The sequence below is a fragment of the Cnephaeus nilssonii genome (assembly GCF_951640355.1).
Source record: "Cnephaeus nilssonii genome assembly, chromosome: 21".
NCBI lineage: Eukaryota > Metazoa > Chordata > Mammalia > Chiroptera > Vespertilionidae > Cnephaeus > Cnephaeus nilssonii.
The window spans coordinates 35,533,197-35,559,989 of NC_137092.1; the positions used below are offsets into that span (position 1 = coordinate 35,533,197).

At 60.7% G+C, this 26,793-nt stretch overlaps 1 protein-coding gene across 1 annotated transcript; it reads right to left on the reverse strand.

Annotated features, from left to right (window-relative positions):
- CNTN2 (contactin 2) lies at positions 1–26,492 on the reverse strand (the record flags this gene model as incomplete). The annotated part of the gene is made up of 23 exons (XM_079762010.1): positions 1–110; positions 350–518; positions 957–1,069; positions 1,391–1,577; positions 2,497–2,609; positions 2,926–3,160; positions 3,477–3,547; positions 6,146–6,295; positions 6,740–6,898; positions 7,617–7,737; positions 8,140–8,315; positions 8,613–8,740; positions 8,860–9,010; positions 10,330–10,459; positions 10,888–11,024; positions 11,417–11,592; positions 12,600–12,699; positions 12,975–13,184; positions 13,569–13,664; positions 13,826–14,001; positions 14,088–14,232; positions 18,157–18,300; positions 26,348–26,492. The coding sequence occupies 23 exons, from the start codon at positions 26,490–26,492 to the stop codon at positions 1–3; spliced, it is 3,342 nt and encodes a 1,113-aa protein (XP_079618136.1).
- Positions 26,493–26,793: the final 301 nt, after the last annotated feature.

Below are 26,793 nucleotides of genomic sequence, written 5' to 3' on the forward strand. Positions count from 1 at the left end.
TCAGAGCTCCAGGTGGCCTATGAGGACCAGCATGGCCACGGAGTGGGAGAGGATGGTGCTGGGGCGCGGGGCCGGGCAGACTGCCGAGTTCTCCACCATCATGCTTGTGTCTGGAAGCGGCAGGCAGAAACGTGGGGCAGGGTTGGCCGGGTACCCTCCCCCCCCCCCCACACACCCCACTCTTGGGAGGGGACCCAGGCCTTTCTATGGAGACGCAAGGAGGGCAGGCTTCCGGACGGAGAGGTGTTTCAGCCCCACTCCTACAGCGTTTTGCAGGGCCTCGGCCTCCCCCTGGCCCCTGAGGAGAGCACCCTGAGACTCCCGAGGGAAGGGGTGGGGGAGGCAGCACCTCCGTTCCTCACGATGTGGACTTCTGCCGGGGTTCCGTCCCCTCCAGGCCCCGTGGTCCGGATCTGCACCAGGGCATAGCCGATGTCTTCGGGAACGGCCACTTCTATCCAGTTCTTGCTGGTGAGGTGGAGCGTGGGAGTCGGGTGTAGGTCATTCTGGTACAGCATCTGTGGGGAGGTTAGGCAGGGGGCGTCACTTACACCAGGGCCGATTCCTCCCTCTTCCTCGGCCCGAGGCACTGGGCCCGAGAGGGCCTGCGTCCTCACCCCTCCTGTTTCCTGTTGACCAGGACCAGGCTCTTGAACAAGCGCTCCATTGGTGGAGAAAAGCTGGCAGCCAGCTGCACTGTTTTTGCAGACCCCTTAGGCTAGAAGGACCCCAGACTGCCCCCGCCCCGTCTCTCATGCCCCCCCCCCCCGAGCCCTGCCTTCCTGCAGCCCCCTTTCTTACAGTGGCCACTACAAGTGACCTGGAGACCCATTCGTGTGTCTCCTGCTTACATCTAACTCGGGTCCCTTCTGCTACAAAGGGCGGCCCTCCTGTGTTCCCCGCGAACGCAGACGAGCCGTTCCCCACCATCCAGCGCTTGGCCGATCCCTTCCTACCTTATAGCCAGTGACCGCAGACTCGTTGCGGAGAGGGACCACAGGGTCCCACTTAATGCTCAGACTGGAGCTCGAGAACGTCCAGGAGATGTTGCCGGGGGGTTGCCGCGGAGCTGCCAGAGGAGGGAGGAGTTGGGCCGACCTGTGAATGCGTCCTCACCACCCACCCCTTGCCTTTGGCCAGCCTTTTTCTGAGTGTCTGCACCCAGAACATCCCGCCACAGCCGCCTAAGAAACACACCCGGTGAGAACCCACCGGCGGGAGGAGAGAGGCTGTGAACTCCACGCCCCATTTTCACGAGGCTGCTGCCTCGTTTCCGTCCAGCCAGGCTTGTGGGCTAGAGCATTTGTCTTGCACTGGGGGGAAGAGTGATCCTAGAGACACCCGCTCCCCCCAAACACACCTGTCCCCCACCCCGGGCCGGCAGACTCACGGGGCTTCATGGTCGTGGCATTGGCAGAAGGACTGGCAGGCCCAGTGCCCGCCCGGTTGTAGGCCCGAACGGTCACGTGGTACTTGGTGTTGGGGTGCAGGTCAGTGACTCGGGCACTGGTGTCCAGCCCTGCCGTCCTCACACGGTCAGCGGCTGCTTCTTTGTCCCCAGCTTTCCAGTAGCGGATCTGCGGGGGCCGGGATACCCTAGGCTCAGCAGTCAAGTGCGGGACTGCAGGGCTACCCTCACTCCGGCCCTGGCCGCCACATCCTGTTCCTCTCCTGCTCCCTGAGTGGGGAGTCACTCCTCAGTGGGGCCTGCCTAGCCTGTTTGTCCTTCCTCTGGGCTTCTCGCCCCATCTCCTGCACAGGCACCCTAGGGTGGACTCATCGGTGGGTGCAGGGCTCAGGGCAGTCAAACTGCTGGGTCCAGAGTTCCACAGGGACAGGATGATCAACTGGTACATAGAGGGGGCCATGCGGTTCCCTGCAGCCCTGAGGATGCCAAGCTAGCTGGGCTCTGGCATGAAAGGGGCAGGCCATGCCCCTTCCAGAACCTGCCCCTCCTCTCCTAGGCCCCTCCTCCCCTAGGCCCCTCCTCCCCAAACTCCTCCTCTCCTAGGCCCCTCCTCCCCTAGGCCCCTCCCCTCCTAGGCCCCGTAGCTCCAGGGCAGGTGCTGGCCTAGCATTACCTCAAGGCTGTCTACAGGCCTGTCTTCCCCGTGGGCACCAGCCTTCGGGTCTCAGCTACGGTTGCTGCACAGACTGCACAGACTGGGTGCTGTTTGCCAGGTTAGTGAGTGAGTGCTCCAAAGAGGAATGACTAGTGCTCTCACCCAATCTGTTTTTTATTTTATTTTAATTTTTATTAATTTCAGAGAAGAAGGGAGAGGGAGGGAGGGAGAGAACCACTGATAGGCCTCCCGTCATGGGCCCCACATGGGGAGACCAAGCCCACAACCCGGGTATGTGCCCTGACTTGGAATTGAACCGTGACCCCCTGGTTCACAGGTTGACGCTCAACCACTGAGCCCCGCTGGCTGGGCGCCCTCACCCAACCTTCAACCCCAGCATCCTCCCTCTCCCAGGCCCCAGGTCAGCGCTCACCTCGTAGCCCAGGAGGACCCCGTTCATGTCCGGCGGCACCGCTTCCCAGGTCACGTTCATCTCTGAGGCTGAGACCCCCTTGGCCCAGACCTTGGCCGGGGCCACCCTGGGCTCTGGGGACCGATACAAAATGGATTTGGATTCCCAGGGCCTCCTCGTGTGCGACAGGGCAGCCACCAACCCCGACGGCCCTTGCTGAGAACTTTAGGGCCCAGGGTCCAGGACCAAGGCCACGGGGGTCCCAGAGGGCCTCCCTCTCCTTCCCAGGCCTGAGGGGAGACCAGGAGGCAAGGGCTAGAAATGAGGCCAGCGGCTTAGAACCCCAGACCTGTCTTCCCCGTGGGCACCCGTGTCCTCTCCACCCCACTGTGGGCCTGAGGAGGGAGTAGCAGCCGCGATGGGGCAGAGGGGGGGCCCGGGGTCACCCACCTTCCTCCGCCGAGTACACGAGGGCAGTGAGGCTCTCGGGCCCGTCCCCTCGGCGGTTGTAGCTGCGGATCTTGACCTCGAAGGGCGTGTAGGGCCGGATGCTCTCGTTGCTGTAGACGAAGTACTGGGCGTCGGCGCCGGGCACCCGCGCGCTCTGCCAGCCGGCGCTGCCCTGCCTGCGGAAGGACAGCAGGTAGCCGAAGCCGTCTCCGTTCTGGTACTCCCGTGACATGGGCTGAGGGGCAAGAGCGTGGCATGGGTGAGGGGCCGCGGGTGCGTTTCCTGCCCATCCTGTGCCCCACCCAACCTTCACCAGGAGGGCAGCCCAGGACTGCGCCATGGTGGTGTGTATCCTGTGTGGGCGCTCCTGCGGGAGGCAGCGGGTGCAGGGGAGGGAGAGGACGGCGGCTGCTGGACTGGGCACTGGCTCTGTCTGGGTTCTCCCTGCAGCGGCCCAGCCCAGAGAGGAGTCAGGACTGAGGAGGGGCGGGGGCAGGACTTGTCCCCCCAGAGAACTGGAAGCACGTTTTTGCCTCTGTCCGAGCGCTTACCGTCCAGTTGACAATGAGCTCGCCAGGGGCTCCACCACCTCCGCTGAGCCCCGAGGGTGCCACGAAGGGGGCTGTCAGGACCAAGGGACACAGATGTTAACGGGCTGGTTAACGGGCAGTGAGGGGACCAGAGCCCTGAGCCGGTGCCTGTAAAGTGACCTAGGATGGGGACCCCCCTGCAGATGGGCCCTGGTTTTGTCCTCTAACAGTCCCTCTGGACGTGGGCCCTGGAGTCAGGCAGACCTGAGATCAAATCCCACCTCTGCCGTTTACTCCTGTGCTTCCCTGAGCAAGTTACTTAACCTCTCTGCGCCTGATTCTCCCTCTGGAAGGTGAGGATACTGTTTCTCTCAAAGGGCTGTAAAGAGAATAAAATTAAAAAAGACAGTGGCGAGTGTGTGTGCATGTGTGTGTGTGTCTCTGTATGATCATTGCCTCCTTCTCTCCTGTCGCTGAAACTAAATAAGAGACTAGCTAGCTTCAGAGTGCGTTAAATTCAGGGGAATGAGTAATTCAGAATGCAATGGACACAAAAAAACATTTATTTTGGGTTGCAGGGTGTTTTACCTTTTTTCTTTTGTGGCAGAATTAATTTCCCAATTGTCGCTATTATTCAACAAGGCTGATATTAAAACAAGGATATATTTCATCAGCTCATGAAGCTTGACAGGGGGTAAGTTGGCTGAGGGTCAAAATATTTCTGCAGATGACCCAGCAGTTAGAGGCTTATCACTTTGTTTGAAGACCATAGCTTAGGGCCTTGTCACCTGCAAGGAGCACTTCCTCTCAGTGCCCATTGGGTCCTGCGAGCTGGGTGTTATTGTCCCCCCTTTCAGGGCGGAAAGACTAAGGCCCAGTGCGGTTAAGCAACTTGCCTAAGGTCACAGAGCAAAACGGCACGGCTAGAATGTGAACTCAGTTCTGATTCTGAAGCCTCTCATCTTCCCTCTGCACCACAGCGGCCTCCGTGCTCATAAACTCGCAGGGCGCCAGAGTGAGGAGACTGCTGCCCTCCCACACCCGGCCCTGCCGGAAGCCAGGCCACGTGCTCCTGGATTCCTGACTCGGGAGGGTCCCAGTCAGAAGGGCCCAGAGTCAGCCTGGGGCATCCAGGAAACTATGTGGAAGGGACACGAGAAGGCAGACCCTCACTCCACCTCCAGGGGGCAGGCCTGTGTGGGCAGGAGAAGGGGAGGCAGCGTCCTGGTTCCCTGCTGCCCGGCCGGGGCTCCGGGGTTCTGTGGACGAGAGACTGCTCTAGGACGTGACCACTGTCTGTCCTTCAAGCCAAAGGGTCCTTCCAAGACCCTCATAGAGACGGCATGATGCCTATTCGGGCACACATCAGCACCCCTGCTTCTTGCTGGTTCCTGGAACAGGCCCTTGTCCTGACCTGGTCAAGCAGGGAGAGTAATTTCCCGCACCTGCACCTGGGAGTGCCTGGTTAGGACCTGTGCCTATCCCCGGTTTACCCGCTCTAACTCTGGTGCTGTCAGGCGGCACAGAACATCCCCTTCATCCTGCAGCTGCCAAGGCCACGTCCACGTTGGCGTCCCTTGGTAAACTCTGTTCACGGCCAGGCAGTGTCCTGCCTCTTTCTCGGGCTTTTCCCGGCCCCACTTCCCGAGGTAGATTTCAGTCCCGGGACCCTGCCTGGGGCTGGTGGACTGACGGGCTCTGGCGCTGGGCCTTTGCCTGGGACAGGCTCAGAGGGCGGGCAGGCGCCTCTCGGCAGATGCTGACCAGGCTCTCTCCCCCTCCTGCCCCACTCAGGTTCGGGCACCGCCTTTCAGGAGGGCTGTGGGCAGACGGACTTCCTCCTGCTCCCAAAGGAACCATCGGAGGACTGGGCGACACTGGCTGCTTCCCGAGGCCCCTGCACCACCCCCCCCCCCCACACTCACACACACACACACACACACACACACACACACACACTCACACACACACACACACACACACGGAGTCATACACTCATAAACACTCACACATGCTCACACATGTTCACACACAGAGTCATATACTCACACACACACACACTCCCATGCTCACACACTCTCACACACTCATACACACTCCCATGCTCACACACTCACATACTCTCACACACTCCCATGCTCACACACTCTCACACACTCCCATGCTCACACACTCTCACACACTGCCATGCTCACACACTCTCACACTCTCACACACTCCCATGCTCACACACTCTCACACACACTCACACACTCCCATGCTCACACACTCTCACACACACACCTTCCTCATAGCTGATTTCTGCAGCTCGTGCACTTCCAGGGAGGACATCTGCCCACCACCCCAGCGTCCTGGGTTCAAGTCCAGACTATGACACTTCCCTTCTCCAAACTTTTTTTCCCCCAGTAAAAAACCCTTTTTGTTTTGAGATATCGTAGATTCACATGGAGCTGTCAGGTTGCCGCATGTTTTAACGAGGGCCTTGGCCAGGCCGTGGTCAGTGCACAGGGCTGTGTGCAGGGCAGTGGCCCGGCCCTGGCCTGCGTCCTGTCTCGTGTTGCGTTAGAGTCTGAAGCCTGGTCAGCGGGGGAGGGGGGGGCACTCTGCGAATTGCTCTTGGCTGGGGCTCCCTTGGAGGAGGGTGGTGTCTGTGCCTGAAGCTACTTCACTTGGGGACACCCAGGGCTGACCTGCTTCCTTGGTCTGGATTTTGCTGGAGGGCCCACTGGGCTCCCCAGTGCCCAGGATGTTGCTGGCTATGACCCGGAACTCATAGTCCATCCAGGGCGTTAGGCCCAGCACCTGGGCGGTCTCCGCGTTGCCCTCGATGTTGGCGGGATCTGCAAGGCACGGAGGAGTCGGTGGTCTGGACGGGATGGGCAGGGCCTGAGCCTGGCCCACCTTTGGGCCCAGCCCTCGGCTGGGGCCTGACACACGCAAAGCACTCAATACCTCTTTCAGAAACGACCAGAAAACGAGTCCTCCCCGCCCTGGAGCCTCTGCTGGTGTCGTGGGCACCCTATGCCGCCGTGCATGCAGTCACTGCCCAGTAACATTCCCGCCAGCGCTCAGGGTGCACACAGAGCGCCTCCTCCTTCAACTCTCCCCACGCTCCTGCTGTCCCCGTGCCACCGTCTCCCCACTGGCCCGGGAGCTCTCTGCAGGCAGATGGCCCAAGCTTGTCCCTCTTTGAAGCTCCAGGCTCAGCCCCAGCCCTCTGCCCCCTGCCCCCACTGCTGGCACACAGCCAGGCCTTGTCCATCCTGACAGGGCAGGGCACTTACTGGTCCGAACTTGCTTCCACTTCCCTGCAGGCGGAGTGCGAGCTTGCAGGGTGTACTTGGCAATGGGGCTGTGGTTGTCAAAGCCACGGCTCCAGCTGAGCTGGACAGTGGTGTCGCCGATGTCCCTTACCACCATGCCTCCCGGGGGGCCCGGGGGACCTGCACCAGAGGTCAGAGCATTGTGGGTCAGAATTGGGCAGCTTCCAATTGAAGCCAACCTCCCCCAGGCTGGTTTGGGCTGGTGAAGTACCAAGTGGAGGCAGCAGAGGGCGCCACAAACACAGGCTCTGGTGGGAGAGTGAGGAATGGGGTTTTGCGTGGTGGGTGGGATGTGTCCAAGGCTGGGAGGGTCCCAGAGACCCTCACAGAGGGATGTGGACTCACTTCCCAGCACGGAGAACTTCTGGCCGCAGCAAAGTTCTCCACTCTTGGGATGTGTTTAGGAATGCTTCCTAAGATATTGGCTTTGGAGAAAGAATATTCTATTCATCTAGGACAGTGGTCGGCAAACTCATTAGTCAACAGAGCCAAATATCAACAGGACAACGATTGAAATTTCTTTTGAGAGCCCAATTTTTTAAACTTAAACTTCTTTTAACGCCACTTCTTCAAAATAGACTCGCCCAGGCCGTGGTATTTTTGTGGAAGAGCCACACTCAAGGGGCCAAAGAGCCGCATGTGGCTCGCGAGCCGCAGTTTGCCGACCACGGGTCTAGGATCTATAAGGAACTTCCGGATAAGTTCAGCTCAGCGAACTTCTGTCAGAAACACTTCCCCACAGCTCGGGGAGAGGCGGGGAGTTAGGGAGCGAAGACCGGAGTAGCCCAGCTGGCCTCTGAGGAAGTGGGGTGGGGGTGGCAGTGGGAAACCCCGTCACCTCGGACCAGGACTGTGGCCTCCTTGGACGCGCTGTCCACCACCGTCTGGGCCGTGCAGGTGTACTTCCCGCCGTGGCGCAGCTGGGCGTTCAGGATGGTCAGGTCTCCAACCGTCTCCTTCTGCACACAGGGGACAGGGAGAGGCCAGGTCAGGGGGCGCAGCTCCGGCCCTCCCCGTACCTCGGTCCCATCTGTTCCCGTGGGAGGAATCAGCTCCTCCCCACTCAGTCCCACCGGGGACTAAACACGGTCTGTGACACGAGACAGTCTACAAGCGCCCAAGTTACTGATGCCATGGGCGCTGGGGGCAGGATCACCACAGGGGGAGTGAGCGGCTGAGTGCCTCCGGAGAACCCAGGCAGCTGCCATTCCAGGGAGGATGGATACGAATCCGAGGACGAGTCTGCCCTGGCTGGCATTCCCGAGGGAGCGGGGAAAGGCTGTGGGTGGTCAAGGCCACCTTGGGTCCCTTGTCTTCCCAAAAGGAGGGAGTGGCTGTGGGTTCTCGGCCTCGGGCCTCACCACACTGGCCCTCCGGTAGTGACCCCCAGGCTTGTCGGGGTCGATGGGAAAGTCGTCCAAGGCCCAGAGGAAGGTGAGGTCCATGGTGGGGTCGTGGGAGGCATGGCACTGCAGGGTCAGGTTGTCGCCCAAGTTGATGTCGGCACTGGAGGGGGCCAGCGTGATCTTGGTCGCATCTGCCAAGAAATACAAGGTCTCTGGGTGGGTGAGGGGAGAGGTTTGTCCTAAGCCCCGGGAATGAGAAGGGCCGGCGTGGCCAACGTATCCGGACCTCCCAGCAGCCCCACCAGTGTGTGGGAGGAGGCGGGACTACATTCTGGATGGAGGCGAGAGGGTGGCCCCAAATGAACCCGGGTCCCGGAGTAGTCTCACAACCAAGCTGGGAGGAGCATGGGACGACAGGGCCCGGTGGCGAGGGGGGATGGTGCCCCCTGTGGCTGAGTCCACCAGCCTCAGCCACACCACACCCTTACCTCGCACAGACAGGATGCCCGTGCTGTTGGCTTTGCCCATGAAGTTCTCAGCGAAGCACGTGTATTTGCCTTCATCGGACCGACTGATGTTTCTTATGATCAAGGTGCCATCCGGGGTTACTGTCACTCTGCAGCCAGGACAGAGCCGATGGGGCCACCCCGGGGACACACGTGGTCCCGGGAAGGGACTCGGCTCCAAGGAGAACGCGGGGGAGCGGGAGTGGCTGGGGGTGGGTGCGGGCGGTACCTGCTGCTGTTGACCAAGATCTCAGTGCCTTTGCTCCAGAGCACCACGGCCTTCGGGGCTGCCCGGGGCTGGCAGGGGATCATGACCTCTCCCCCGCGGGCTGCAGGGATCAGGCGCCTCACGGGATTCAGCCTGAAGTCGGGGGCCAGTGCTGGAAGGAAAGGGGAGCACCCCACAGTCACCCAGGGCGTCATGACAGGACCCGTGACTAAGACGTCGCCTGGCCGGGTGCTAAGCACTATGGACCTTCGTGGTCAGTGCATGAGTGACCCTTAGCACCACTTCCAAAACCCACCCGGAATCCACCCCTTCCGATCAGCCGCTGCCCCCGCGCTGCTCCAAGCCCCCACCCCTCCTGCTGGACTGTGAAAAGGCCCCCTAATCGGTCTTCCTGTTTCTGTATTTTCTTTCTGCAATTCTTTCCCCCGCAGCAGCCAGGGGTATCTTTTTAAAAATGTGAATTAGGCACTCAGAAGGAAGTCCAGCTTCTCACAGGGACTCAGAACTAAGTCCCTCTCTCCAATCCCATCTCACTCCACTCTGCCCCTCACTCAGTGTGCTCCAATCACCTGGGCCATTTTTGTTCTTTGAAAATGCTACCCCTTTTCCTGCCCCAGGACCTTTGCACTGGAAATCCCCCAGATCTTCACGTGGCTGGCTCCTTCTTAACACTTGGGTCACATCCTCAAAGCGACTGCCTCAGAGAGGTCTTCTTCGACCACCCCATCTCACTGGCCCCCCTCCTCCTACCTCACTACCGGCTTTTCTTGAGTCTGTTTTTTTTTTTTTAGTCTGTATTTTTAATGGCTGTCTGAAATTATCTTATTTAATGATTTGATTTTGTGTTTATTTGCCCTCTTTCTCTACTGGATTGTAAGATACTTGAAGGCAGAGACCTTATCTGAGGAGGTACTGAATAAATATTAGTAGAATGAATGAATGAATGAATGAGCCTTCACTAAGCCTCACTACAACTTGATGAGGTAGGCATCACTGTGCCCATTTTACAGATGAGCAGACTAAAGTTTCATGAGCTCAAGTCACACAATAAGAATATGAGCAGCTGCCAACAGTTACTGGGCACCTGTTATGCTTTGGACAGGTCCCTTACGCTTTACCTCTGTCATCTCATTGAATCCCACAACAGCTGTGTGAGGGCAGGACTACTGCCCACATTTTATAAATTAGTAAACTGAGACACAGCACTGAAGGGTCCAGGCTAAACACTAATCTAATTGATCTGGTTTCCAATGACTTTGGCCATCTTTTTTTTTTCACTGCAACACAAACATTTATATTGTGCCAGACATAGAACAAGCCACCTCATCTCCTTTCTTAAATCCCCGAGTTCTTCTCAGAAGCTGTTGGAAAACTGCCAGGTGTGTTGTGTGTTTAGAAATGCTGCATGTCGACCCCTAGCGCCCCCCTTGTGCCCCCCGGGGGTGTCCCAAGCCTCCCCGGGCCCTTTACCTTGCACGGCCAGCTCAGCGCTGGCGTAGATGGTGCCATGCTTGTTCTCTGCCACACACTGGTACATGCCTGAGTCCTCCAGGCTCAGCTTGGAGAACCGCAGGTCCCCGGCCAGCACCTCCACCCGGGTCTGTGCCAAAGAGCCGGGCGCAGGGTGGGGCAGGGGCGTCGGGACCACTGGAGGCCCAGGATGGAGGGGCCCACTCCCTGGAGGAGGGGCTCACATGCCCAGTCCCATCTCAGAGTCGCCTGGAATTCAGGACTTGATTCGCTGGGCCTCCCTGTACATCAGCACTGAGGCCAGAGGGGTGAAGTGACCCGCCCAGGACCACACAGTGTTTCTGTGGCTGAGCTGTGCCTGGACTCCAGTCAGGAGTCTGTCCGGTTGACCAGCCTGTGGCCAAGTGACTCGGGGATGGAAAGAAGCACCTAGAAACACCCTTTAGCCCGGAAGTGGGGGGGGGGGTTGGGGAGGTAGGGGTGTGGGAGGTAGCCCAGAAGTGGGGGGAGGGGGGTGTTGGGGAGGTAGGGGTGTGGGAGGAAGCCCAAGTCCCTTACCTGGGAGGCCAGAGGCTCCCCATTCCGCAGCCAGCGCACTGTGGGCCGGGGCTTGCCGGCGGCTGCGCAGCCCCAACGCAGGCTGGACCCGATGTCGGCCTCCATATCCGAGATCACCTTGAGCCACTCGGGCTGGGCTGTGGGGTGCAAGGGAGAGAGAGGTTGGGGTTGAGCAGGGAGGAGCCTCCAGCACATTGAATGGGCAGGGATTGCAGCACTGCAGTTCCTGTGCCAGACAGCAGAGGGAGCTATCAGCATCCTGGGATGTGGTGAGAAGCGGCTCCGGCAAGTTGGCACATGCAGCCCGTGGCACTGGCTGTCTTAGCAACTTAAGTCCTTCTAACGCCTTCCACGTGCTTTCTGTAACGCCAGCTGAGCTGGCCACGGCGCTAGCCTCTTCTGTCCCCACCCCCAGGGCAGTCCTGGAGCCAGAGGCTTAAGCAACGGTCCTCCCAGGCTCCTCCCTGACTTTTGGATGGACTCCCTCCGCCGGAGGCCAGGGTGAAGGCGGGGAGAGGCGTCCTCGTACCCTGCACGATGATGCGGCCCTGGACGCTGTCTCGGCCCTTGGAGTTCTCCGCCTCACACTCGTAAGTGCCCTCATCCTCGAAGCCGACGCTGGGGATCTGCAGGGTGGGCTCAGCCGTGGCCCACTGCGGGGACAAGGAGCCATCCACTTTGCGCCACTTGATCCTGGGGACTGGGCTGGCGGGAGACAAAGCCAGAGGGGGTGCACTGACTCCTCCACACCCAGATCCTCAGGTCCTCCTGAGATGCTGGGCAGGTGGGGGTGGGGAGGAGGGCATTCAACGGGGGCCTGGGAAGGAACCGAGGGAGGGAAGGGCCTCACCCAGCGCAGGGGAGGGGCAAGAAAGGGGGCTCCCTCCTCCCTCCACGCCCCTGAATAGTTGTGACACCCGTGAGCGTGGTCTTCCGCATGGTCTATACCGGAAGCTGACTGGCCCTCCCGCCCCGACCCTGCGCTGACCACCGTGCCTCTTCTGGGCCTGCCCTCGCCAACAGTGGCCTTGACCTGGGTCTTTATGGGCCCTTTGCCCCTCTCGTCAACAGGCCTGGCCTCTGCGTCCCACAGGGCCTCCAGGTGTTAGTAATCTGTGCGCTACAATGGACTGAGGTAGCAGTGAGTCTTTACAAAAGGATTCTCTGGAAGCCCAATAACTCTCCCCAAAGCAGGGGGCAGCCTGGGCTTCCTCAAATAGCAGGAGGGATTCATTCTGCAGATATTTACTTATGGAACACCCACAATTTGTGTCGCCCGTTCCAGGGAATCCTTTTCCTGGGAGAGCATGATTCCTATCGCAGTTTTTAAAAAGGCAACCGTCAGCAGCCACCGAATCCTGACTGAAGGCCAGGCTCTGCTCTGAGCACTTTACGTATATTGACTCACTGCCTCCTCATAACGACCCCACGAGGTAGGCGCTATTATTATCACCACGCGCAAATAAGGGAACGGAGGCACAGAGAGGTTAAGTCATTTTCCCAAGGTCCCCCAGCCAGCAAGTGGCCGAGTTGGGACTGGAACCAGGCGGGCCGGGTGTTTAGGGCTCGGTGAGTGGTCACTGCAAACTGTGGGCCTGGCACCCCGCTAGACCCTGAGAGGGGCGCCAAGATGACTGAGTGCTGCCCCTGCCTGCCCCCTTTCTCTCTGGGGTCACCCGTGTCCCGCCCGCCCGCCCTCCTCCGCCACTCACTTCCCGAAGGCAAAGCACTCCAGGGTGACCTGCTGCCCCAGCAGCGCGTACGTCTCCGCTGGGAAGCGGGCCTTGATGCTGGGCGCGAAGAGCCTGGGGTCTGGGGAGAGAGGGCTTGGCAGGTCGGATGCTAGAGGTCCGGGTCAGGTGCTCCCGTGCCAGGATCTCAGCCCAGCTCGGCGCTGACTCCATCCTAACTCGCTTCCCCCTTGGGGACCTGGGCCGAGCGGCTGAGGTCTTGCAGCAGGAGGACCCGGTGGTCTGGGCCCCAGACCCTGTGCCCTTGAGCTGCTTCACAACCCCTGAGGGGAAACCCCTTTCCCCACCTCCCCTGCCCCTCAGCTCTCCCCGCCCGGCCTGCCCGCCGACCCTGACCTTCAGCGGCCAGGTTGAGCTGAGCAAACTTGCTGAAGACGCTCTTGGTGGAGAAGTCCATGTGGCTGGTGGCCAGGCAGGAGTAGTTGCCCAGGTCGGAGGCGTTGGTCCGGGCGATGTACAGGTTCCCCGTGGTCTGGGACACGAAGTGCCGCCCGTCCGTCGGGATGAAGTTGGGGAACTCATTGAGGAGCCAGCGGTAGGACAGGCCTAGGACGTGGGGAGTATGAGGACACCAGGGGGTGTTGGGCCAACAGGCCACTCTGGGTGGGACCCCGACATGCTGGGGGGGTCCTGAGAGCCCCGTTCTCTGAGCTGGGCTGAGGGGAGACCTAGAGGGAAGATTGCCCTTGATCCCTGCCCCTGGGGAGAGCAGTGCACCTGACAGGGAACGGCCCGCAGGGACCTCCCGCTGGAAGGGGACGGCAGGGCAGCGCTAGAAAAGGATGGGCCCATCGAGGAGCCGTCACTTAAGGCTGAGGGTCCAGGGTGAGCTTCTGGGCGTCACTCACCACCTTTCACCCACCCTCCTCTGCTGAGCAGCCGGCGCCCTCCTGGGCCCTCTGTCTAACCACGGGCCAGGGCCCGACTCACCTGGGTAGTGGGCAGGGGGGTTACAGGGCAGCATCACTCCCCAGCCCTCGTGGGTTTTCACGGGGTCCCGCTCCTCCTTGGAGAATTCCTGCAGGACTGGAGTGAAGGCCAGGCCGTGCTCAGGCACCGTCCTCCCGCCCGCCGGGCCCTCCCGCTCAGCCTCCGTGGGGGGCAGCCACCTGCCTCTTCTGGACACTTCTCCCAATCCCCTCCCCCTCCCCCAGAATGTCCCGGCACCCCACGGGTCTGGATCTCACAGCCGAAGCGCAGGACGGCCTCCCTGCTGACCACGGTGCCCACGGGGTTGGAGGCCAGGCACTGGTAGACGCCAGCGTCCTGGGCCTTGGTGGGGCTCATGATGACCAGGTTGCCGCCCACCAGCTGGTGGCGGGAGCCTGGCTCCAGCTTCATCTCGGTGCCGTTCATCTTCCACCTGCAGCGGGAGGAGGGCCCTTGAGTCCTGCCAGCACAGCTTGCCGAGGTCTCACCACCATGGGGTCTCACCACGTGGGGTCTCACCTGTAGGTGGCCGGAGGGCTGGCCCGGGCACGGCACGCCAGGGTCACCTTCTCCTCCGTGGACTCCTCTGGGAACAGCAGACTGAGCGGCTGGTCTTCGAAGACAGGCCCAAAGGAGGCCGGGGATCCCCGGGCTGAGCTCCCAGCTGCGATGGGGACACAGGCCTCAGGGACCGGGGCTGCAGCCTGGCCCCGGGGCGGTGCCGCCCAGGAGAACTCTCACAGGGGAGAGGGTTCTGTTTTCTGCACCATCCAGTCCGGCACCACTAGCCACCGTGGAGCCTCAACATGTGGCTCGTGCTGCCGAGGAACCGAATTCTTAATTTTATTTAATTGTAATTAATTAAACGTTGAATTTAAAGAGGGTGGACAGGCCCGATCAGGGCAAGTTAGTTCCGTCGATCACCCATCCTGCACGGGTATTGAGCACCTGCTGTATACCTGGTGCTGGGCTAGAGATTGTGTTGCAAACATGAGGAAGACACAGACCCTGTTCCCCGCAGGACTGCAGTCCGGGAGGGCGGACAGGAAGGGCCAGCAAGGGGGCAAGAGCCACCCTAACAGGTTAGGTTCAAGGTGCAGGGGGCCCTCGAGTGGAAGCAGGGGGCACTGCCCAGGGGCTGTCGGCGATCTCTCGGGAAAGCTGGTCTGCAGGCTGCGAGGTCGGCCTTGGAGGATGTGTGGGAAGTCACTGGTCAAAAGGGGGAGAGGGTATCTATGTCCCTGGGACAGGCTGTCCCGAGGGAACGGGCCCTGGTTCTGAGCTTCTTACCAGCTGTTCTAGAACCTTCTGAGCCCAACATCTCCACCTGTGCAATGGAAAGAAGGTGCACTCCCCTCCCAAGGTCTGTGGGAGGCTTCAGCCTGGCACGGGCGTGTGCTCAGCAGATGTCTGCTGACCCAGGTGTGGGTGGGGGAGGACTGGGGGAGGAGGGGCGGCTTTCTGACGGGTGGATGGTATGCACGCAGCTTTGGGGGCATTTGTATACAGTCCCAGTGTGACAGCTCAAGGAGGAGAGCCACAGCCCCGGCAGTGCCCCTCAGTGGACAGAGCATCGGCCCGAGGACGGAGGGTCCCGGGTTCAATTTCGGTCAAAGGCACGTACCCCCTGGGTTACAGACTGGATCCCAGGCCCCGGGCCCCTGCAGGAGGCAGCCCATCGATGTGTCTCTGTCACATCCATGTTTCTCTCTCTCTGTCTCTCCCTCTTCCTCCCATCGCTCTACAAATCAATGGAAAAATATCCCCGGGTGAGGATTAACAAAAAGGAAAGGAAAAAAAAAAAAAAGAAAAGAAAAAAGAAAGAGAGGCGCAGAAGAGGGAACGATGTGCCGGGTCACAGGGCAGGTCTGAGGCGCGTGCAGGTCTGCACCTCGGTGTCCTGAATTAGCTGAGCGAACGGGCACCTCAGGGCCAGTGTGCAGCCTCACCAGGGCAGGGCCCCGGGTGCAGGGGGGAGCGAGTCGCACCTGCCTTTCCTGGGGGGTGGGGAGCGGCTCCGTATGCCAATTCCTGCGGCCAGGCTCATGCACCTTCGTGGTGTCAGCCTCGTAGGAGCCAGGCCACCCCTAATTGCTCCACCCTCAGTGCAGCTGGTTCCAGGCCCTCCGTGGGGGGTGATGGGGGCTGTGGGGTCTCCATGAACCAATTAGTGCCTCCTCGCCCAAGCACCCAGCTGTCAGCCTCTTCCAGGGACGGGGGCTTGGTCCCTATGCTACAGCTGAGGCCCAGCCTGGACCCCGGGGAGCGAGGGCAGCTGTGAAGCAGCTCTCAGAATGAGGATGGAGGCAGGGCTCCCTGAAATGCATCCCCCACCCCCCTCCCCACCACCCATCACCACCCTTCACTGCCGCCCCAGGCCTTGGAGATGGCGGCTAGGGCCCAGCCTAATCCCAAGTTAATGATGGTGGTGGAGGGGAGGGACCCCTGCCCCAGCTGGGACTGCGGAGAGGGGCTGGGAGGGGAGGGAGGGGGGCGGAGGCAGCCAGGCTGCTGGGAACCATCTTGCTCAACAGCAGCTTCCAGTAACCCTGTCTTCCGGGAACCCTGGTGGGGGCGGCTGAGTGGGCCCAGGGGCACCGCTGCTTTCAGACTGGCCTTCGTCCCGGTAAAGCCTTCTCCTGCACTCAGCCGTGTGCACACCCTCACCCGACATCTACAGATGCACGTGCCCACACCTCTCACCTGCTCGCACTCCCTTACGTGCACCCACATCGCATGTACACACGCACAGGCAGGATTCCCTGTCCTGGCAACGCTGCTCCCCAAGCACAGGTGAGGGGCGGGAGACGTGAGGTGAGGGGAGCCCTCCGGCCTTTCCCTGCACCAGGTGCAGCCCCCCGGGCAGGGCAGTGAGGAGGTGGAGCCCAGGCACCTTCCTGGGAGCGGGGGTGGGGGGGGGTGGGGGGGAACAAGCCACAGGATGTTCCACTCCAGTCTCTGGAGCTCTGCCACGTGGCAGACCGGGTCCCCTCTCCTGTGGCCTTCCCTGCATCTCTCGGCCTAAGGACCCCGGAGGCTGCCCACACCCCTGCCTCCAGTGATGGGGTCCCAGCACTGAGCTATCCCTGAGGGCGCAATGCTGAGCGGCCCAGGCCCCTCTCTGCTCTCTGCAGGGTGGGTGTCTCCTGCTCCCTCAGCCAGGGCTCCCCAACCCAGCAGCTCCTGGGGACCCGGAGGGCCCTCCCAGGCAGCTAGGCCTGGGGCTGGGGCTGGGAGACTCCGCCCACCCGTGGGTCATTCCTCACTGGCTCGGGTGCAGGACTGAGAGGCGTTGGGACACGCTGAGACGGTGGGAAGCATGCCAGCCGAGTCCTTCCCTGGTGACACAAGAACCTAGAATGTGTGGCCACAGCCTTGAGGGAGGGGTGGGTGCAGCCTGAGCTGGCGGGGACTCCAGGAGGACAGAGGAGGATGGGGAGCACAGAGATCTTAAGGAGAAAAGGACCGTCTATGGATCCGGGCTGGGGGTCAGGGCAGAGAGGCCGGCGGTGGGCATAGCGAACCCCTCGAGTTGCAGCAGGTGGCCCGAGCGCTCTCCAGCGATCAGAAGGGCTGGGTCTCCGGCACCCTCTCCAGAGTCCAGCTACCCCAGCCTCTCAGCCTACACGGCCCTCTTCTCCACGCCCCGCTCCTCCCATCAGCCCGTCCTCCCCTCCCCCCACTTCGCAGCACCCCTGGCGTGAGAGCCTTTGCTGGGGTCCCTCTTGCCTTTTGCCTGGGCCCCCGGGGCTCTGCCTCCCCTCTCCCCACAGCCTGCTCCACACGGTCTGCCAGGGGAGGGAAGAAAATAAATGTCAGCCCTGCACCACCCAGGAGGACTTCCTCCGGCCACGGGAATGTTCTGTAATCTGTGCTGCTGTCCAGTGTGGCAATTAGCCCTTGAAAAGTGGCTAGTACCACTGAGGAACTAATTTTAAAACTGAATTTCTCTTCGTTGTGATCGTCCCGTGGCTATTGGCTACTCTACTGAACAGAGCAGCCTTCGAGGCCTCCACTGCGGGCTGATGCTGTGGGGTCTGGTTGTGCCGTAATCAGGCTGGGTGACTCAGGGCAAGCCTTTCACCCTCTCTGATCATGCCTCTCTCTCTCTCTCTCTCTCTCTCTCTCTCTCTCTCTCTCTCTTTTTAAAATATATTTTATTGATTTTTTTCAGAGAGGAAGGGAGAGAGATAGAGAGTTAGAAACATCAATGAGAGAGAAACATTGATCAGCTGCCTCCTGCACACCTCCTACTGGGGATGTGCCCACAACCAAGGTACATGCCCTTGACCAGAATCGAACCTGGGACCCCCTCAGTCTGCAGGCCGACGCTCTATCCACTGAGCCAAACCGGTTCGGGCTGATCATGCTTCTTTCATCTCTACGTGGCCAAGACTCAGTCCCTCTCCTAACCTCAAAGGGGAGGAAGATCCATAAATGGGGAAATTCTAGCCAGGAAATGCCTCAGAAACGTTAAGTGCCACAGCACTACAGAGCCAGGGACTTCTGTAGTCATCACCCCAATAATAGCAATGACATAATCCTAGAACCACCCTGCTGGGCTTCAGGGACCACACAGCCCTCTTACCTGGAGAGGCGACGAGGGCCACAGCCAGCAGCAGCAGCAGCAGCAGCAGCAGCAGCGGCGACCTCCTCCCGGAGCGTGTCCCCATGGCGGCGTCCAGGCCGAGGTGGAGAGGAGAGGACAGTGCGGCCGGACGCTGAGCAGGACCTGGGGAGGCAGGAGGGCAGGGGGCCCTGAGCGGAGCGCCCTCCCAGCTCCAGGCGGTCTGGGTCTTGCCTGGGCGAGGCCGGAACTGCTCAAGTGCTCGTCCTCCCGGGGCCCGGGGGAAGGGGCTTGGCTATTACCAAGGAGCTCTTCCATGGCTGAGTGCCTCCCACGGCCCCCTGGGAGTCTGGCTCAGTCACTGCCCTGCCCTCCTCTACCCCCTCGGCCAGCAGGGACCTCAGGAGGGGAAACAGTGACCAACTGGGGTCAGGAGGCAAGGGACAGCTGCCAGCTCTCCTGCAATAGCTCTTGGTGTGGGTCCTGACGGGAACAGGGCCCGGGCCTGGACTTGGGGAACTAGGAGCATCTTTCTCTAGTAATGGGGGCCCACTCCCCCCATAGCTGCCTGGGTGGGGGGCAATGCACCGTCTCTCAGGCCCAGCCTTGCTTCTAGTGAGGAGGGGTCTCACTGAGGCACCCACCCTCTCCCCGGGCCCCCAGGTAAGGCATCACGTCTCTGCGGGTGGAGCCATATGGCCCGTTAAGCGATGCTCCCGAGCCTGGCAAAGTGCCTGGCACGTAATAGCTCTGACTTGTGTGGTGCTGTTTGAGGACAGCTGTGTTCTGTGCCTCCAGGAGCCTGTGCACATCACTGTCACACTCACACTCACACTCACACTCACACTCACACTCACACTCACACACACTCACACTCACACACTCACACCCACACTCACACTCACACACTCACACTCACACACACTCACACACACTCACACACTCACACACACTCACACTCACACACTCACACTCACACTCACACACACTCACACACTCACACTCACACTCACACACACTCACACACTCACACTCACACACTCACACTCACACACACTCACATACTCACACTCACATGGTGGAGCTCAATAACAACTGATTGGACTAACCAGGCTCCAGCGCTCCCCAGAACCCCTGGGCCAACTCGAACATCCTCTCACAAACTCACACTCTTTCTCCCTCATACACACACGTGCACACACTTTCACCCTCTCGCACTCTCTTACACTTTTTAAAAAAAGTTATTGATTGATGAGAGAGAGAGAGAGAGAGAGAGAGAGAGAGAGAGAGGGAGAGAAAGAGGAACATCGATTTGTTGTTCCATTTATTTATGCATTCCTTGGTTAATTCTTGTATGTGCTCTGACTGGGAATCGAACCCGCAACCTTGGCGTATCAGGACAATGCTCTAACCACCTGGGCAACCGGCCAGGCTCTCATACACACTCTCTCACATATATTCTCACACACATTCTGTTTCACACTCACCTTCACTCCTCACTCTCACACATTCTCTCTCCCACACACACTTGGGTCTCTAGGGCCACAGGGGGTTCGGTCACAGGAACCGGGAAGTATGACCCCCGATGCTGCACTAAAGCAGGGAGCTCTCCCAACAGGGAGGCGCTGGGGATCTGTGAAGTGTCCAGGGTTCGGCCTCCGCGGACAGGATTCGGGGACATTGACTTCATCTCCTAAGGGCTTTGTGAGCTTGGACAAGTTATTGCCCCTGCTGGAGCCTGTTTTCTCACCTGCAAAGTGGAGATTACTTTGCAGAGCCGTTCTGGTGGTCAGTGAGGTACTGGAGTGCCTGCCGGGGAAGTTTTGGGGCCAGGGTCACAGCGGGGATGGCGCCAGAGAGAGGATGGGCTGAGACCCTCCCCAGCTCCAGCCAGAGCGGCCGCACTCAGCTCTGCTTCATCTCCTGGACTTCCCCACCAGGTTCCCTTTAAACCAGGGGTGGGGAACCGTTTTCTGCCCAGGCCCATTTGGGTATTTCTAACAACATCATTCACGGGCCATACAGAATTATCAACTTAAAATTAGCCTGCTATATTTGATCAAACATTTAATTAACTCACCCCTAATGCCTTGGCAGGGCCAGACTGAATGATTTTGTGGGCCTTAATCTGCCCAAGAGCCGGATGTTCCCCAGGCCGGCTTTAAATTAAGGGTCCCATGGTTCCAAAACGTTTGAAAACACCCCCTTAGCGCTAGTGTGGCACATCCCCGAGCCGGGCACAGAGAAGGGGCTCAATCATTGCTTGCTCATTCCCGCCCTTTGTCTGCCAGTCTGGGCGCTCAGTGAGGGGCAGGGTGCTGGCTTGGGCTCAAGGCACTTACCCTGAGTGTGCCAGGGCCAAGCAGAGACAGACTACCAGGGAGCTGGGGGCCCTGGACAGGAGCCACTGCTGCTCCCGCAGTGCTGGAGAGAGTGGGGTGGCTGTGCGTGTGCGTGCACGTGCGTGTGTGTGATGTTGGTGTGTATCTGTGTGTCATGCCTATGTGTCCCTGTGGATATGTGAGGTCTGGTCTTTGTGTTCCTATGTATATGCCTGTGTCTCTGTGGGTCTGTGCTTGGATATGTCTAGTCTTTGTGTGTGTGCCCATGTGTTTGTGCATGTGTCTGTGTGAGTCCCTGCCTGCAGGGGGCATGAACCCAGCCCTGCCTTGTCCTCCTGTGGCCCACGAGGAGGCCTGATCCTGGATCACTCACCTCCACCCACAGGGGTCAGAATGATGTCACCACAGGTAATTATCAAACTCTGTGAATAATCCAATTCTACTGCTCCTCCTAAAACTCGGCTTGACCCAGACCTTTGTCAGTCACCTCAGGGCTCAGGGGCCCTGGGCACCCTTAAGGGACAGACCGGGGAGGGCCGGGCAGGGGCTGAGAGGGAGGAGCACCTGGGTTGCCCCAGAGAAGCGTGGCAGCACTAGGGGCCCATCGGCCTGTCAGGTGTACGCTGAGCCCCCCTGTGTGCCAAGGCCTGTGTGAACGCTCACACACACGCCTGGAGTCTGGGTCAAAGGTTGGAGCTCATTGCTCCCTGAAGGTGAGGCGGTTGGCATCCAGTCTTTCCCCGTGTCCACTTCCTCCCAGCATTCATTGCCATGTGCCAGGCACTGTGCCATGCGCCGGGAGACGGTAACAAAACGGCCTTTATGGACCAGCGTGCCACGAGGATGTGCCCGTGAGCTCCACGGACCAGCCCTCTCCTCACGCCATCTGCCCTGTGACGCGTCCTAGAATGCTCAGGATGGAGGAGGCCTTTTTGTCAGGAGCAAGGCCAGAGTGGAGCTATGCCAGGCCCGGAGCTGGCCTGTGAGCCCCGAGCCAGCCCAGCCTGGCCCAGGCCAGCTGCCCCGGTACAGGGGAGCAGGCACAGGCTGGCACAGGCGGGCACAGGCTGCAACCATCAGGGGGGCTGGGCCTATGGGGAAGCGGGCTGCTTTGGGGTTCAGAGGCTGCAGGGGGAGCTGGCTGGATTGCTGGCCCCGGGAACAAAGGGGCCTGGGGGACAATGAGGCGGGGGGGGGGGGGGGGGGAGACTGAGAGCCGGACTCGAGCACACGGCAGCGTCTGCTGGGCTCAGGGCCCTGCACAGAACAGCCAGAAAATGAAAGACACACGCCTCCTAAATGCTACCACTGGGGACACCCAGCTCCTGGCCCTGAATCCGCCTCCCCGCCACCCCCGGGGAGAGGTGAGCACCAAGGGCTGCTTTCCGATGGGTGGGGACAGACAAAGGGGGAGTTTGGACTCCAGTGGAGGGCAGAGACGAAGTGATTTATTTTAAGGTGACGAGCACCACCTGAGCCCTCAGGTCCCTCGCCCCACCCCACAGCACAGCACAGACTAGTGGGGTGGCCCTCACCGACCTCCGTGGTGCTGACGAGCTAGCACAGCCCTGGCGACCGTGTTCCTTACTTAGAGTCTCTGAGCCTCAGTCTGCAACATGGGGGTGAGAAGGGGTAGCCACGCCAAGGGACTCTGGTGAGGTGAGCGCCATTCCTGGCCCATGGTGAGTGTCGGGGTGGGGGGGCACAGACAGGTGTCCACAGACGCTGGGCCTGGCTGTGTCAGGCTCACTTCCACACAGTCACGGCGTGGGGGCTGCACTCACACGGGTTTAGGATGCTGACAGCCTCCCACGTCTCCGGGGCAGGTGCTTCCGCCTCCCAGGCGCGGGGGCCCGGGCAAGCCAGCACGCACACCACCCCAGAGGAGGGCACGAGGATGCACAGCCACATCTAGACACCAGCTGTCCAGGAGAGCACCTGGCAAGGACCCACGGGGCACCCCAAGCAGGTGCTCCTCCGCAACCCTCCCCACCTGCTGCCCTCCCTCGGGTCTCAGAGGGGAGGGGGACTCTGGGACAGGACCACTCCACGCCCCTCTGGGAGGACAGGGCTCTATGGTGGCCTGGTGGGGCCACGTGGCAGGCAGGGTGGGCGCGGGCAGGAGCAGGACCATGGTTGAGAGGCCTCGGTGAGGAAGGCAGGCGCCCTCCCTGGAGGAGGTCCTGAGGCTTGGGGACCTTCTTAGTCCCCATGGAGGGGCAGGGGAGCTGTGCAGCCGGGTCCCTCCTCAGCCCCTCTAGTGCCCCCTCCCTCCCCGCACCCAGTGGTGTCCCAGGCTCTTGCATCGGCAGCCGGTTCCCTGAGGCCCAGCCCTGACACTCACTGCCCTGCCCGCTGAGGAAAAGTGGGTGTGTGAGCTCTCAGCCTGGCCCTGAGGGAACCTGGCCCTGGATCTTCAGCCTGAAGACCTTGGCCCTCCTGCCTCTGCCGCTGCACGGAGAGGCCCTCAAAGGGGATGTGGACAGAGGGAGGGCCTGCACCCTCCTGGGAGGGGCTGGGATAGGGGCTGATGGAAGGAGCGAGGCGTTGGGAGGAGGGTCCGTATTTGAGATGTCAGGAGTAACAGTAATTGTTTTAATTTGGTTCTGAAGAACTGAATCGGGAAGAAATGAGTGGAGTGATTTTGCATGTCCCCTCAGGTCTGCAGAAAGGAGACGCCCCAATTCCTAGACAGTGTCCTGCAGGCCGGTCAGCGCCAAGCCTGACGGGGTGGGCTCTACCTGCTCCGCCCCTCAGGCCAGCTTCTGCTCTGGAGCCCAGCTGAACGGCTCCTCTGGGCTACATGGCAAGAAGGCCGACTTTAGGGCAGACACAGGGTGGGAAAGCCTCTTGGTCTGAGGCGGGCAGACATTGAGAGGATGTGGGCTGGGGCCAGAGGAGGCCCCCAAGGTTTCATCTGGATGGGTGCTCTGTGTGTGTGTGTGGGGGGCGGGGTGGGGGGTGGGGGGGCATGGTTGTGTGGCTCATCAGATGAGAAGGACGCTGAGCTGTACTTGGGGCTGCAGGGGTCCTGGGATGCCACGGGCTCAGTTTTGGGGGAGTATATCACACGTCCTCCTTTGATAAACAAGAAAACATGGGCTCATGTTGTAGCAGGAGGACTCATGGACCCGAGGAAGGACTGCTTTCCTCCAGGATGGTGGCCATCGAGACACGGAGCCCACGGAAACCCCCACAGGGTCCAGGTGAGCAAACCGTGGGGGGCAGGGGGCCTAGGTCAGGGTGGCTCAGAAGAACGAGAGGCTGGGAGAGATGGCCCGCATGGCAGGCAGCAGGGAGTGAAAGGAGTCCTGGTCACCCCGCCTCTCACCAATGGAAAGAGGGTTACCTGAGCCTGGGGGAAATGTACAGGGTCATCCAACCCAACCTCCACCCCCAAGCAACACTGTGTCTCACCTTGGACCGGACCCCCGTTCCCCATGGCCTCTTTGGAAAGACTGCCCCGCCTCGGGCTCATCTTTCTGGTGAGGAAGTGCCTCCTGCAGTCTAACTTCAATCCCTCCTGCTTCACTGGACTGTTCTTCGCTCTGGTTCGTCTTTCCATGAGTATTGACCGCCTCTTGCTCAACACCCTGGTTCTGCCCCAGGAATCCCTCCAAAGGTGCAAACACCACCCACTCTCAGACCTAGATTGTCTTTGAGATGCACTTTCTCACAAACCTTTGGCTTGAGGATATTCTGGGCGTGGGGGGTGGAGGACGTGCACCCTCCAACCCCCCCCCCCCAGATGAATTGCTTCCCTGATAGCCTGAGCGCCAGAGAGGATGCCTTGGGGTGCCCTCCCCAGTGCTTACTCCTGAGGAGTAAGTTTGGGTCAAAGACGGTCTGTACAAGCACCCGACTGAGCACAAGGCTCAGAGGCCCGTCCCGCATGCGTCTCTATTTGAGGGCTGAAGGTGGAGAGCACATTTGACCAGGGAAAAAAGTGTGAGGGCTTGGCCAGGTGGGGCGTAGAGGATGAGTGGGAATGAGGAGAGAGAGAGAGAGAGAGAGAGAGAGAGAGAGAGAGAGAGAGAGAGAGAGCCTTGTGCTTCCCTCACTGCTCATGCTGAGCCCCGGAAGGACAGGTGGATCTTGGTGACTGATGTCATGTGCTCAGGGACCCCCTTCCCATCTCTCTCCCTTCCTGCCTCCCCTTTGCTGGCTGGGGACTCCTGATAGACCCCACAGGCCATCAGGAAGAACTTTGACCTTGTGGCAAAGCCTTGCTTGAGTGGGTCTGCAGCCTGGCTGGAAAGGGTTAACTGGTGGGCACCCTGGGGAGGGCTGCTATCCAGGCCAGGAGTCTGGGCTCCGCCCCCTGCCCCACCCCCAGGAGCCCAGGTCACTCCAGCCTCTCACAGGTGGCCCACCTCTGGCTGCCCGGGATCCCCAGTGGCTGCTCTGGTCCCTCTGAGTGCAGCTGAGAGGAGGCGTGGCTGAGGGGACTGAGGGGCTCTCTGGCCAGAGAGCTGGGAGGGGAGACCAACATGGCTCTGATGGGCTGGGGTACTGGGCTGTACCCACTCCTGTCTCCCTCGGAGCAGAGGAGAAAGGACGCTGGCTGGGCTGGGAAGGGGGTTCATGGCTGAGGAGTGAAGCTGAAAGGAAAGGAGGGTAGGCTGGACATGGAAAGGGGGCAAAGCTAAGGGCAGGTACCTTGGGTGCTGGAAACCCATCCTTCTGCAGGGCTGGGCCACGGGCTCTCACAGCTCCTCCCACCCTGGTCTGTCTGGATTCCCAAACCTCCAAACAACCTTGACTGACAGCTTTTCCTCCCGGGACACAGGCTCAGCTCCCAGAGGTCTATGCTGAGCGTCCCTGGCTTTGTCCCGTGCGGCCCTGGGACTCTCTTCCCACAGGCACTGTCTCATCTTGCTCCCCCTTCTGCCTTCCCAGGCCTTGGAACCCCCTCCTGGACCGGGTGACAGGATTCCGCTCGGGGGCACTGCCTGGGGCTGCTTCCCCCACCGCAGCCCCATTATGTAAGCCCCATGGTGCTGGGGAGAAGGGTGGCCCTCTTTCCCTAGACCCCGAAACTGTGTCCCTCCCCCTACTAGCCCCAGCCCCTTTTCTTACCAACTTCATGCAAATCTCTCTCTCCCACCAGTGAAGATGAGAGGGAGGGATTTGGGGGAAGATAAAGTTGGGGAGGGGGGAGGGAAGAAAAGAAATGTCAGCCCCTGTGGGCCCAGTCCTTACCCTTTGGGATCTGACTTGCCTCGGTTTCTCCTCCCTAAGTCCCTGCTCCTGGACAGGCCTTTGCCCAAACTTGCGGTCCACTCCCTCCTCTGTGGCACCGAAGCAAGACTTTGCAAAGAGGTCACCCTGCAGAGGCAGACCGGGGGGCCTCCGGCCTGGGCAGTCAGCACCATTCCATCCGGGAGATCTGGGGGCAGGCCAGGGTCTGGGGCCTGGCCTCTGGGACTTCCTGGTCCTGGGCTGGGGGCCGGGGCAGGGTCCACAGCCACTGTTCCCTCTGAAGGCATTTGCTGCTGCCAGCCAGTGGCCGGAGGGGCTTACATTCTTGGGCACACTGCAGGAGGCCAGCTTCCCGGCCAGGCGGGGCCTGCGGGCCCTGCAGGGTGCCACCATGTAGACAGGGCGGAGGGGACTTCCAGTCCCAGTGGTGAGAAGTCAGACTGGCCCCCGCCCGAAGCGGGGTTCCCGCCCTGCCCCTGCCCCTCCTAAGTTGCAAGGGCACTGAGTGCCTGCCCACAATAGCACCCTGGGGAGTCCCCCCCCCCCCCCCCCCGGCAGCGGCTGCGAGAGGAGACAAAATTGGTTGGCACCTACCTGGGTGAAAGAGGGGTGTTGGCTGGGGCAGGTGGACGCTGCCCGAGGCGATGAGTCAGAGCTAGCCCGGCCACCAGCCCTCTGGGCCGGCCGCCTCTCCGCCCCGGCTCCCTCAGCCGCTCGCTGCTGTCCTGGCGCGGTGGCGGCAGCCCTGGCGGCGGTGGCGGGCGAGGGCGCTGGTGTGTGTGCGCGCCCGGAGCCACTGCAGCATCTCTGCATCAAGATGTGCTCCTCCCTCTCCCTGGCTCCGCTCACTGGCTGGCTCCTGTCCTCAGCCAACGCTCGGGCCCTGGAGATGACTTCCTCTGCCCCCTCCCCCCCCTTCCCGTCCCCACCCTCCTGGCTTTACCTCATTTGCTGTCATTTAAGGACCGGAGCGAGCCAGAGTGCCCGCGTCTTCCATATGCATGGGCGGCTCAGCTCAAGGGCGCTGTCTGGCCTGCCCCCTCCACACCCGCCCCCCCTCCCCCGATCCCACCCAGCCCAGAGCTGAAGGGGCTGCAGAGGGGTGGGCTGCAGA